The 13844-nt window shown below is 42.8% G+C and overlaps 1 protein-coding gene across 6 annotated transcripts in view; it reads left to right on the top strand.

Annotated features, from left to right (window-relative positions):
• The window catches only part of ABR (ABR activator of RhoGEF and GTPase), a 229914-nt gene extending 221556 nt beyond the window's left edge, over window positions 1-8358 (top strand). For all 6 annotated transcript variants that reach the window (XM_075594180.1, XM_075594183.1, XM_075594181.1 and 3 more), the window contains one exon: window positions 867-8358. In XM_075594180.1, coding sequence (XP_075450295.1) covers window positions 867-956 — 90 coding nt within the window. In that variant the 3' untranslated portion in view covers window positions 957-8358. The remainder of the gene's footprint in view (window positions 1-866) is intronic.
• Window positions 8359-13844: the final 5486 nt, after the last annotated feature.

The following is a 13844-nucleotide window of genomic DNA, read 5'->3' as shown; positions in this document are numbered from 1 at the left end:
TTTTGGGTCGTTTTTCATTTTTGTGCTCACTTCTACAGCATTTGTGGTGTTTAATGCATATGGATATATATATATATATATATATATAATCAAAAAATAAATAGATGATACCGTTCTGTGGCTAACGAAATGCTTTTATTTGTGCGAGCTTTCGAGATACACTGATCTCTTCTTCCGGCGATGTTACATTCATTGTAACATCGCCGGAAGAAGAGATCAGTGTATCTCGAAAGCTCGCACAAATAAAAGCATTTCGTTAGCCACAGAACGGTATCATCTATTTATTTTTTGATTATTGAAGCTCGGCTAACACGGTACTGATACCTCTACATGTATATATATATATATATATATATCCCATAGCCTCTTATGCATATCCAGTTAAAATCAACCCCACACTGATGAGACCCATCAAGGTCGAAACAGCTGTCTGTGGGTGGTTTTCTGGGTATGCACCTTAACCCTGGCTGTGCTCAAACCTGTGACCATGCAGCAAGCTTAAGCCTATAGGGAACCATGTTAAAAATGGTTTTTGAGGCAAAAGGTGACACTGTGTGCTCATTTGCATGTCATTTCCCAGAATCCCTTGCTGCAGTGGAAGTGCTGTATGCTGGGTGATAATGGGGAAAGGCGGGGTTGCAGACCTGCCTAAGACATGCAGATGAGCATACAGTTGTATTTGCATATATATATATATATATATATATGTTGTTTTTTTTGGTATGCTCAAAATTGAATGTTCTCTATTTTTATGGCAATATGTGATACGGTAAATATATAGATGGGCCAAGAGTTCTTATCTTCCATCTCATTCAGATATGAGAGCCGCATGTCCAACCTCACCATAAGTCTTTTTTTTTTTTCAGGTCCAGGTTCTGCTCTACTACATGCAGCACCCTCCTATCACCTTCTCCGAGCTGAAGCGAAACACACTGTACTACACAACGGACGTGTGATTGCACATCTCCCTCGGGCGGGAGAAGACGAGAGCAGCTCTGCTCCCCTCTGTAAATTTCACAAGAGACATTCCAAGGGTAGAGGAGGGAACAGAAAGGAGACAGCAATCTCACCACGCTGGAGCACCCCTGTAACTTGCTTGTGTGCATTTCTTGAACCCTTTTGTGCAGAAGGAAAAAGATGAACCAGCACTGTGCTCCCCGTGTAACTAGTAGTCTTTTGTATATTGGTGTTCCGGCATTATTTTATGTAGAAGCAAGAGGGCATAGGTGGAGCAAGGCTGTGGACATCTGTTTTTTGGCGCCCACCTTCTTCGCTCCATAACAACTGCGTGGAAATTCTACAGGCCTTCAGGTCTCTCATTCTGCCGCACACCCAAACCTTGTGCTGGAGACTGTATCAATAAAGGTTTTTTTGGGGGGAGAGTTTCTTCACCTTTCGGGAACGCAAGGAGCAAAGATGACAACAAGGGCTCCTTACTCCTCCTCGCAGACAGCAGTTAACAAACTATACAGATACTTAGCTCCGTGCTGCCACAGTTTGTCTCCCAGAACCTGACTGCGAGCGAATCTTCCGTCCTAACATTTTTACACTGTTAGTTGCCATGATCATATCCCTTTGTTTTTTCAACATATTGTGACTGAAAGTAGCTCCAGTGCTTTCTGGTCTTTCTTTTTGTGGTGGAGATGTCACTTGTGTTTTGCTGCTTTTGGGAGGGGTGGTATGCTTATATTTATCTGCTGGGCTTTGGGAAACATGCCTAGCATCTAAAATGTACACCAAAAGATGGGCTTTCCAGCACTCCAAGAGATGAGTCTGCAATGTAAAATGCAGTTAATATGAAGATCCCCTTACCCCACTGAAAAGGAGGTAAAAATAAAAATGACAAAACTTCAGGTAGCAGTAATTCAGGTGGTTAGTCTTTTATTGAAACAAGATAAATATATATATCCATCTAAAATCCAGATAACAAGAAAGCTATTCAAGTGCATTACAGTAGCTACTTACCTAGCCATAGAGTATGTCGTGCTCCTGGGTACCACGTTATCCAGCACTAGAATTGGAACCCTACTTGGGCAACAATACGTTTTAGCATCTCATCATTTCTCTGATGCTCCAATATAATAAATCACAACCTTATACAGAAACAATGGAAGTGGCTACTAGTTAATTCACAGAGATCACATATTTTACCTTGGGGGGATAGATCTGAACACTGCACTAATTGAGTCTGTATCGCCTTTTGCATTCTGTTTGCAGTACATTCCGGTACTTGTACGGTCTCACAAGATTTTAGAGTGTTCGGAAAACTCTGTTCCATTCAACTCCATTTTGGTCTTGCCACTTTCTGCCGGAGGTGCCTGCAACGCATTGATTGCAGCAAAGCGCCATCCTTCAATATGTCACTGCCGAAGTGTTGTTTAATCTGTTTTTAGAATGAAGACACAAACTCAGCCACTGGAAAGGTCACACCTTTTACCCACTGAGTATTTATTTTGTATGCTGCAAATCGAACCCGTTTAATGATTGCAGTTTTGGGACATATCTGAGTTTTCAGATGTTGCACGTGGCAATAACGGCAAACAAATCTATGCAGGGGTCATTTTCAGATCATTGAAATAGTTCCCAAAGACTTTTAGATTGGAGAAGGAGGGTTTAAAAGCAAAGCTCTTACAAAGCTTTTTCCATGCCTGGTAATGGGCAGGGACATTGAGATTATGTAGCGTTAGTACCATGTACAAAGCTGTTTTATTAAACCTTTTCGGTGCAAGAGGGAGCTACACCACATTGCTTTGTAACTTCTTAGAATCGCTACCCAGCTGGACTATTACTTTATCACTACAGTGTCCAATAGAAGCTGAAATATATTGCAGAGCGTTTGATTTGCCTATTGGTGCTGACTAACGAATTAGCTTCACATGTCATTCCTTTCACTGATGCGTCGGATATATTTTGTCATGCCTCTTTTCACACTGGATAGGATGTTAGAGCTTTCTCCTTCATGCCCATTAGGCACCAGGACAAGCATACGGCACTTTTAGGCATTATTAAATCTGAAGAGCTCTTTGCGCCTATTATGTTGCAGAAATAGGGAAGAACACGTGAATAAAAGTCCTGATTGTTGGTTGATGTAGTAGTTTCAAATCCTTGCTCCGTGACTGGTGACCCATTACTTAACAATGCTATTTCACAAAGGTATGGCTGTTTGGATTCTTGTTGGCGTGCCCTAAATCCTGCTGCAAGGCTGCAGTCTGGTTGGGGAGACATTCTGGTGTAATCCTTGCTAACCTTAACAGCCATGCGCATAATAAATATAAAAAGATACAGTATGCCACATTGAAATATGAACATCATAAATCAGATTACCACTTTGCCATTCCGGTCTACCCTTTTAAAGAGATTTCTCCTCAAAATATACCTTATAACGCCACGTTATTGCTGATCACTATTGCTGGTTGTAGCATATTAATTGTGCAGTGCCATCTCCCATTGCCTCCGATTGTCCACAGCCTTCCAACAAAATAGTCCTGGCCAGCATTTGGGGTTTCTTTATTGATGATTGGAAATGTATTGGAGAGATGGGCACCATGGCACTGCTATCAGAGATCAGCAGCTGTAATTATTGGATCTACATTTTCTACGTAAAAGCTTTTGCAGTCATACCTAGTATTTCTGTATATCCCGGCATGAACTGTGGTGTTAAAACAGGGGTTGCTTCTGGAGCAACAAGTAAAATGAAGGGAATGTAATACATTTGGGTCAGTGATGTAATTAAGCAGGTGCTTTAACCATAAATAGATGTCAAGTTTCTTCTATTGATTTCAAGTCTGGTTGTGTCTAACTGGACCCATAATTCTAACCCTGTTAACAGCAAATTATTTAGGTTGTCCTCTAAGCCAGGGGTGGCCAACTCCAGTCCTCAATGGCCACAAACAGGTCAAGTTTTAAGCATATCCCAGCTTCAGCACAGGTGGCTCAAACAGTGGCTGTCAATGACTGAGTCACCTGTGCTGAAGCAGGGATATCCTTTTAAACCTGACCTGTTGGGGGGTCTTGAGGACTGGCCACCCCTGCTCTAAGCGATCTCCTCGGGGTTGTTATTGGTTTGAGCCATGTTTATTCAGAAGGTGCATGTAGAGCAGTGCTTTGCATGGTTCTTCACTAGCAGAGGAGGTGACTTGCCCTGTTTGTTCCATGTACTATTTTCAAGATGCTCCTCCTACATGTTCGCCATTCAGGTTAAGCCATCGGTGCATCATAAATTGCAGACATGTATTGTATATATTATCACAAAATGCATTCAGATTATAGCATGTGTTTGTATGTATTGAAGGCTTGTAATTATATTTAAGTTGAAAATCATTAAAATTAATGAAGAGTTTAAACCTTAAGACCTCTTCTGTCCGTGCTGTGGTGATGCGAACGTCCCATTTACATGACTCCGTTAAATAGTTATTTCATGATTTTATTTGAACTAATTGTCAAATCCTTTGGCAGATTTCAATTCTGGAAAAATATTAATACAAAATATTTACAAGGGCTCTTATAAAAAAATATATATTTGTTTTTTTTTTTTTCCTTTCAAGAAATTGCTAACTGCAATAATTACCTCATTTAATTCTGATTAGCACCATTATATTCTGGCTACAAACGCATACATGTATTACATTTTAAGTGCTTCAAGTTAGTCAGTCAGCCTGGCTCTCTTAGAATGTCAATTTAATTTCCCCAGAAGATCAGAGTTCCAAAGACTCAGTCTTGTTCATCATGTTATGGTAATGTACCATGTACAGGAGGCCACTTGGGCAGCACGGGCTTTCCACATGACGTACCTGTATGGTACTGCAGGTGTTTGAATAATTCCTTAGTTACAAGCATGTGATGTCTCCCTCATTTATGCTGGTAGAGAGTCTCATTTTTAGCATCATCAGTTTCAACCTTCAGTGGAAACTTAGGCTACGGCCCCAGTCACTGTGTGCACAGGCGCGTCGGAGCGCCTGGCGGCGCATGCACCAGTTTCAGCCGCGATCTCTGGTCTTGGACGCGTGTCCAGAAAAGAGCAGGAGATTGCGACGGGGTTGGGGGGGGAGTGGTCATGACATCTTGCGACTGGTTCGCCCTCATTGGCTGAACCGCCGCCGTGACATGGCCATCGCTCAGCCGTCGCGCCGAAAGACAACATAATTGTCTATTGGGAAAGGTGGTCGCGCATCATGCATTCTGCAGGCGCGCGCAGGCAGTGACTGGGGCCGGCCCCATAGAGGGGCCGTATTTTGTTAGCGCCGCAGCACTCGCAGCCGCAAGCAGTGTGGACGAGGCCTTACACTTACAATGTTGGTGTTTCCATTAGAATGCTCTTGTTTGGTTCAGAAACCTTACTGATTTGAGTCTTTAAACATTGGTATCTTTTAGGATTTAATAAAGATGGGTTCTTTTTTTTTCGTAGCCCGGATACTGTACCTGAATCTTTATCCAAACCTGTTTTTTTGCCCACTGCAGTACTGCCAACCTTCAGTACCCTGATTAAGTCGTCATGAGATTCCTGGCTCTCCAGTAATCACATTTTCATAGAAAAGTCAGGACTGATGAGAAAAAGATTGCAATGAGTTACAAAATCAAGTATTCCGTTAAAATCTCATGGCACAATTATGCTGGTGACGCAATGCAGCTACTGTATTTTACAGTGCTGCTCACTTCATTGGGGAAAAAATAGTTTCTTTAATGTACAATCGCTGAGGGCATCTGCTTCTTTGGCTTTCTGCTTTCATTAGCATCACCACCAGCTACTTTTAAGCTAACGGCCACCTCCCTGGCAAATCTTGCTGCTACGTGAGTATTAACTTTAAATGGATATCATACATGTTAATGGTTTCACTGTTACAAGTCAAAACGTTTCGATTAAAAGAGATTATAAAGACTCAAATCTCACTCTCAAGTCTCTTGATCTTGACAGCTGTGTCGGAGGTCTATTTTCATAACACGTGGGACCTGATGTGTACAAACAGTGAAACGTTCATAAGAACAGGGTGACATGTAAAAGTTGCAGGGCTCAGTGCTGGTTAATGGCAAGGTTCAAAGTGCGTGCGTGCGGGTCAGTCGCAGTACATTGTCTTTGCACTGTCCACTATCCTTCAGTTTGGATGCTGTGCTTTGTGTGTAAAGTATTGCCTGTTTTTCTAAGCAAGAACTTTGGAGTTAGTAAACTGAGGCAGCAGCAAAAGATAGGGGGCTATGAGTGGGAACAAAAATCTGTGTCTGTATGTTCATTAAAGCGGTGTCTCATAATCAGTGGTGCGAATGTGCAGTGTGAAGTTCCAGATGATGGTAGATTTTCTTAATTTGGTGTCTTCATATTAGCTCATCGTAATTATAAAATGGTTAACCCTTTCAGTGCAGAAGGCGGCAGCAATACACTGGATAGCCACTAGCGTTAACATGTTAGTATACACTAATATGGAACTTTGGAAAATGCGGCCTACCTAATTGGAAATTAACAAGATCTATTATTGCCTGGGAGGTGTCTGATTTATACATTTGTTATGTTTACCTCCTATATAGAAGCACATGCACACCGCTGGTAGGTGCTGGAGGGGGGTACTTATCTGCCGGTGCACTGTGTCCAGACATCCCAGAAGTACTTGAGCAAAGGAATGGAAGCAGGCACACGGACTTTCTAAAGGTGCAGTTTATTGTGCCACCAAAGGTCCGTATGTTTACCTCCTAGCCATGTAGGAATATGCAACGGCAAAATGTTGTTTTCGGTATCCCTGCATCTCCTTTTGCTAAACTATCCTACGTAGAGACAACATTGTGTTGAACATACTGTACAGTACCAGCCTGTACCTTTGATGTGTGTCAGGTGGGCAGAGAGGAGAAGGTATCCACGGGTCTCTCACACACGTGAGAATAGGTGCCAGCCACTGACACACAGGAGCTTATACAGTAGTGACATGATTCACTCCACTACATGTGGGAGGTTATCTAAGCATAGCTGTAGCTGTTTAGGTAGTGAACTGCTCTTCTCTACAAAATGGGGGTTTAAACTGCTTTGAACACTTGGGCTTCTATTCAATAGAGTGATAAGTGGGGGGGGGGGTGAAAATTACTACATTAACTGTTATCCTGCTTCTTAATATATAGAATAGAGTTCCCTAGTTTTCATATGTAATACTCTTCTGTCCCCAATGTTCTTTGTTTTATCTTGCTTACAATATGAAAAATATTCTGTCTTCTATGAATTTAAGCTGATTGCTGCATGGGCTAATTGTCCAAACATATTTTATTTAAAGGTGCAATTCCACCTTAAAAAAAAAAAAAAATACTACTGGAGATCAAGAACATTTGTTTGTTTGAAAACCTAACATAGAAATCGTTGCAAATGTCTTTAACCCCTTAATGCGTTTTTTTTTTTTTACATCAAATGAAAAAAGTCATTGAACGGTATGAGGCGAATTTGCATCATTTGTTCTTAAGGGGTTAACAACTGTAGTGATCAACCACCCCTTCCTGCAATAGCCATTTTTACACTACCCCAAAAGCAAATACAAGCTGATACTTCCAGCGTGCTACAGCATCGAAAGAGTAGTCTCTTCGTACAAAACATAAACAGACCTGTTAAAAGGCGGTATCAACAAAATGATTATATGTATATTTTTTATGGAGATTGCACTTTTATGGGATCTTTTAAAGCTGCAATCGGTGCCGCTCTTTTTTTTTTTTTGTACCTGAACCTTTCCAGACTCTAGAGGACCTTGTGGTCCAAGAGATATCATCTGTTGCATCTACTGAACTTGAATACTTGTACCATGAGTTAGATCCAGTTCTTGTGCTGAAAACAAGACATTTTAGGGGAAGCAGGACTGCTGCTTCGAACTAAATTAACCTGATTGTTTAGACCTGGAGTAACTTGCCAAGGACACAGAGGATGGTAACCTAGCACTCCGTAATTGCCTTTTAATTAAGCAATTACTGCATAAGGTGCTGCTTTGCTAGTACCTAGAAGGAGAAGAGCTTAACAACATCAACACTTTATCCTCTAGAAAATCTGATTTGGATATTCAGGTAATGGAAGCTGGGCTCAGATTGGCAGTTTGCAGAGAAACCGTGTATAGGATGAAGATATTGTACAGCTTCATATTGCAGACTCACCTCAAACTATTAATGACCCATTCAGCTGCCACAGTTATGCAAGCAGATGACCAATTCCCCCTTTCTTTTTTGCATCAATATAATATTTATGAGGTCCAGGTGAAAAAAAGTTTCCTTATGTGAGAAAAAAAAAAGATGTTAAGTATATTTTTATTTTGTCTGTGCTGTTGCAATGTATGTATATTATTATGAACTTAGAATGGAAGCGAAAATAGCAAGGAGAAAAATAGTTAATAAAAGATGAAAAACCCACATTTTCCTGATAACTGTAGTCTTTGTGTGTGTGTGTGTGTGTGTGTTTTTTTTTTAAATGTTTAATCTAAGGATCTCTACCGAGTGACAAAGGTGTGACCTCTTGGGTAAAAATGCACAAGGATTTTTAACCAAACACAAAAGTTAGTTAAGTGATTCCGATTATCCCCCATTTCACCAAACATGATGATCTTCTAGTCTCTCCAACTAGCTGGATCCTCTTTTTGTTATTAAGGCTTCTGTATTCCAGCGTGACACGGATCTGAAACTCGGCCCTGATTCTGCAGGCTCGTACTGTATGAGGCATTTTAATCGATTGCATTGGAATAAAGGGCTGTAGTAGCTTTTTTTTTAAATCTTCTTTAAGCGAAGGTAGAGAGCAGACTTTGGTCGTTTCACATCTGTCTCTCACTGTGGAGATTTTGGGGCCCTGTAGAAACAGCCAAATCATTATACACCAATTACTTTGCCATGTGTCCCAAAAATCCAAGAGCTTTTCTGACATACAGAATATTGTACTCCAAGAAGTTCACAGTATGTATAGAACATTCTCTTGCACAGGATGTGGTAGAATACTTGCTACAAACAAGTAAATAAAGCAAACGGCAATCCTAGTGTGGGTGCTCAACACTCCCAGGGGAAGGAAGTACATCTCATAGGAGCCGGCACGTCATAAGTCTGTAAACATCTATCTGCCTACTGCCGTAGGACTAGGAGCCTGACAACCCTGGTAGAGAAGGGGTTAAGGAGATAGATAGATAGATAGATAGGTTTCTATCAATACATGCTTTCACTATTTTGGCTTTCTTACAATTGCTGGCTCCTATTGTATTTCTTAAATCATGAACTTCTATCCCCGAAGGAATTGAACCGGAATAATACACAATGTACAAACATCACATGCCAAGTTGGAGGGATGATTGATTGAACGGAATTTTCAGCCACTATTTCTTATGCAAGATGATACATTTTTGGGGGCTGCACGGGTATTCACATGTGGTCTCTATATGGATTAATACAGTCTTTATCACTGTACATGCGTGTTTATGGCTTGGAAAAGAACAAGCTGTGCAGCTGGAAGCTGACAGAACTGCGTGCTCCAGGTCAGTCACATTCCATCATTGCTTTGCAGCCTTTTAAAAAATATATATATATAAAATTGGACGGAGACATCCGGGACCGTAGCTAATATTTGAGAAACGTGACCGCCTCTCTCATTTTAGGCATTACTACTTTGACTGAATTATTTAAATGTATGTTTAAAAATAAATAAAAGTTTACTTAAAAATCACATCTTATTTTGCGCTCTTTTTTTTAAAACTATACCTTTAACTTATTTTCTTGACATTGTTAGATTGATTGGTAATACATTGTTGTGACTTATGTGACCATTGATACTAACACCCAAGTGTCAACCCATTGGTTGAGAATCACTTGATTAGAGAAGGTACTTTTCAGCATATAGGGTTAGGTATATATGTATGTCTTTATATAGCGCCATTAATGTACATAGCACTTCACAGCAGTAACGTCAGCTGTCGCGCGCAGTATAAGCGCGGCCTTATCCAAATAAACCTCAATTGTCTTGACCGATCCCTTAAATATAAATGTGTTAAAAGACCTGGTCTTTTTCCACCAGTAAATAAAGCAGGAGACCAGGCAATTTACACATTTTTACCAGGATCATGCATTGAGCAAAACAAGTTAATAAAATAAATTGTACATTTATTCACAAGAAAAGGCATACACACAATGATGCACAAACTACAGCAAAAAGACACTTACTTGGGAACTGAGGTAAAAACTAGCCTCTTCTAGGTGCAGGGATTCCTAAATAAGGATTTTCCCCTGCTGACTAGATTCCAGACAGATTTAGCTGGAGCAGCACTTTTGGAAGACCTGCCCGCCCTCTTTCTTGCTTGAGACTTGAAACTGGAACCTTAGAATATTAGAGTATTGGTTTTGCCCTGCTCCTTTTTCCTATATATGAGGTTAGTTCCTCTTCCTTTTTGGATCCAGCAGCCTTCAAGATCAGATATGTATCCCCTCTCCTGCTAAATTCATCTCAATGTACCTTTCCCTTAGTAATTGCACATACTACAGTTCCCCCCCCCTTTTTTTTTAACATGTTGCTGTTATTGCTCAATAAAAGATTACAGAAGAAAGGACTTGGTGTGAATAAAAGGGGAACGAGTTAAACTACCTGGCTCTACACTAGACAGTGCTGGAGACAACAATGGGCTTGTTGGTTTGGACCTCGGCAAGTGGGGGTTGTTGTGGGCCTAGGTGGGTTTGGCATGGGGCATGTGGGCCTTTGGAGTCCAGCGGAGGGGGCCTACTTCAATTCCTGAGGCAGAGGGATCGGGCCCTCGCGGGGTAAAGGGATGTTATGATTGAAAGAGTATGGAGTGGGAGCTCACTCACACAGACATGTAGACAGGGACAGACAATAGACCCACACAGGGCACAATACCACACATACTAATGAAGGATATAGTGAATACTTACTTTTAGTCTGGATCCTGGGAGGTCCGTCGGTATAAACCACTGCATAGCGAGCAAGGAGTTCGTGTTGAAACGCGCTTGAAGGAGTTAGTGTTCAAAACACCTTTTTCCCACACTGTGCAGTTGCTTATATTGTTATCTAGCCCTCACCCATGAGGAATGCACCGATTCTCTGGCCTAATCAATAATTGTACTAGTGTGCGTTTTCACTGCTTGCTCGACCTGCAGGGCGAGGCCGCATCGCTTTGCCTCACCGGGCCCGGGACAGAAGTCCCGGCCTGTCGTGGCTCTGCTAACAGTGGTAATTGTGGTTTCTTCTGCACTGTTGAACAGCTAAAACAGTGGTTTTGCAGCACGTCAAGATGAAGTAAAAAGGTATGAAGCAGAACCACTGATGGGTTAATGCAGTGAGTGGATGCCACTGCACAACCTAATAACTCAATAAAATGGCACTTAATGAACATATTTAAAATGTCAGTTCGGGGCTAAGTTTTATTGGGTGCTTTGGAAGCATCAAGGATACAATGAAGGGAGAATCGGCGTACACAGCTTCCATTGTAAATGAACGGGTGCAACATTAGGAGTACAGCCTTGATCGGTGAAGGAATTCATGTTATGAATGTTGCAGAGAAAAGGTCCATTGGCATTTACAGCCACATTTTTCAGCCTATGTTTAATTTCTTATTCCCTTGAAGCCATTTGCCTGAGTATTTAACTGTGTGTTATGGGACCACTCCGTACCCAATGTGTTAAATGCTTCTTATAAACCAAATAAGACAGTGGCTGGGATTGATTTGTCCCCTTGCAGGTGTTGCTAATACTGCACGCATGAAGGTGGCTGGTTTGATGCCAAAGTAAGCAAATGCTTTTAAGAGCAATACAGTTTACTTTGAGGCTTGGGAACAAGTAGTCAAAGAAATCAGTATTTGGAATAGGAGTTCCTGCAGAATATATAACACAAACAGGAACTCATTTGTCTGGGCTACGTCTGAAATCCCAATAGTGCTAACATCTATTCAGCAGCTGTACCTTTTATAGACCATTTGTTATCACCACCGCTCAAGAAATCCAGGAGCTCTTTCAATGTGTAATGGTGAAGGAGACAGAACGTGCGTCATTCTCATCTACTGCTGACAAAATTAGAGGTGAATGGTGTAATGAGCAATGTTTATCTTTCCAGTAAGACTACCAAAAGTTAAAGCTGGCCTGCTCCTTAAACACTAGCCTCTTAACAGGAACACCCCTATTCAAAGTCCTGTTCAAATTGCACATGAACTTGGCCAGGTCAGTTCTCTCTGTACCTTGTTAAAGATAAGGTGGTAAACCTGTCTGGTAATGGATTGATTGTGCCTGTATAATATCTACATTATATTACAAATGCCGACTGTCCTTTACTGACATACAGCTCGTTCAAATGTACATTGTCGCTGGAGTCATAACTTCTATACTTATTAAGAAGTGATGATCCTGTTTACACTTGAATTTGTGAGTCGTGTATGTTTACGGGTACTGGCAACCATAAAATACAACCCACTTTAGACGCACGAGATTATCATCCGAGATTATGACTGGGATCCACTACACTGCGATGTGGGGTATCACACCCGAATGTCACAGCATTCAAGTCAATGGCAGTTAGGCCAGATGAGGGCGAGTTATCCCACGCGGCGGGCTCCGTGAATCCTGACCTGTGTGCTTAATGGGTCTGCACGTGGGGATAAGGAGAGTCGAACTGGGGTTGAAGGTAAAGGTAGTTTATTTTGTCACCAATAAGAAACAAACATTATATTCAGGATACAGTCCATATACAGGAGAAATCAGACCTGCCTAGGCAGTCAGTGGGTACCAGGAGCAGGCTGTAGATACCTCAGCCAGAGTTATCTTGGCCTTCACTGCAGGGTGCCTAGAAAAAGCCGGGTCGGTCTTTCTCACCCTATACTCCTATTCATATGAATGGAAGCGGAGGAGTGCTAAAACTAAGCACCGTATTGGGAACCTGGGCCAGTGTTTCCCAGTGTGTCGGTTTCTCTGTAATCAAATCGTCTGACTGTCAGACCCCCCAGGTTTAGCTGCAACCTACTTACCTGAGCTGCCAGGCAGCTGTGCTGTGTTCCCCTTACCTGAGCTGCCAGGCAGCTGTGCTGTGTTCCCCTTACCTGAGCTGCCAGGCAGCTGTGCTGTGTTCCCCTTACCTGAGCTGCCAGGCAGCTGTGCTGTGTTCCCCTTACCTGAGCTGCCAGGCAGCTGTGCTGCGTTCCCCTTACCTGAGCTGCCAGGCAGCTGTGCTGTGTTCCCCTTACCTGAGCTGCCAGGCAGCTGTGCTGTGTTCCCCTTACCTGAGCTGCCAGGCAGCTGTGCTGTGTTCCTCTTACCTGAGCTGCCAGGCAGCTGTGCTGTGTTCCCCTTACCTGAGCTGCCAGGCAGCTGTGCTGTTCCCCTTACCTGAGCTGCCAGGCAGCTGTGCTGTGTTCCCCTTACCTGAGCTGCCAGGCAGCTGTGCTGTTTTCCCCTTACCTGAGCTGCCAGGCAGCTGTGCTGTGTTCCCCTTACCTGAGCTGCCAGGCAGCTGTGCTGTGTTCCCCTTACCTGAGCTGCCAGGCAGCTGTGCTGCGTTCCCCTTACCTGAGCTGCCAGGCAGCTGTGCTGCGTTCCCCTTACCTGAGCTGCCAGGCAGCTGTGCTGCGTTCCCCTTACCTGAGCTGCCAGGCAGCTGTGCTGTGTTCCCCTTACCTGAGCTGCCAGGCCGCTGTGCTGTGTTCCCCTTACCTGAGCTGCCAGGCAGCTGTGCTGTGTTCCCCTTACCTGAGCTGCCAGGCCGCTGTGCTGTGTTCCCCTTACCTGAGCTGCCAGGCAGCTGTGCTGTGTTCCCCTTACCTGAGCTGCCAGGCAGCTGTGCTGCGTTCCCCTTACCTGAGCTGCCAGGCAGCTGTGCTGCGTTCCCCTTACCTGAGCTGCCAGGCAGCTGTGCTGTGTTCCCCTTA

This window comes from Ascaphus truei, chromosome 3, assembly GCF_040206685.1.
Source record: "Ascaphus truei isolate aAscTru1 chromosome 3, aAscTru1.hap1, whole genome shotgun sequence".
Taxonomy (NCBI): Eukaryota; Metazoa; Chordata; class Amphibia; order Anura; family Ascaphidae; genus Ascaphus; species Ascaphus truei.
Note: the sequence above shows the minus strand (reverse complement) of the source record. Positions and strands in the feature narration are given on the sequence as shown.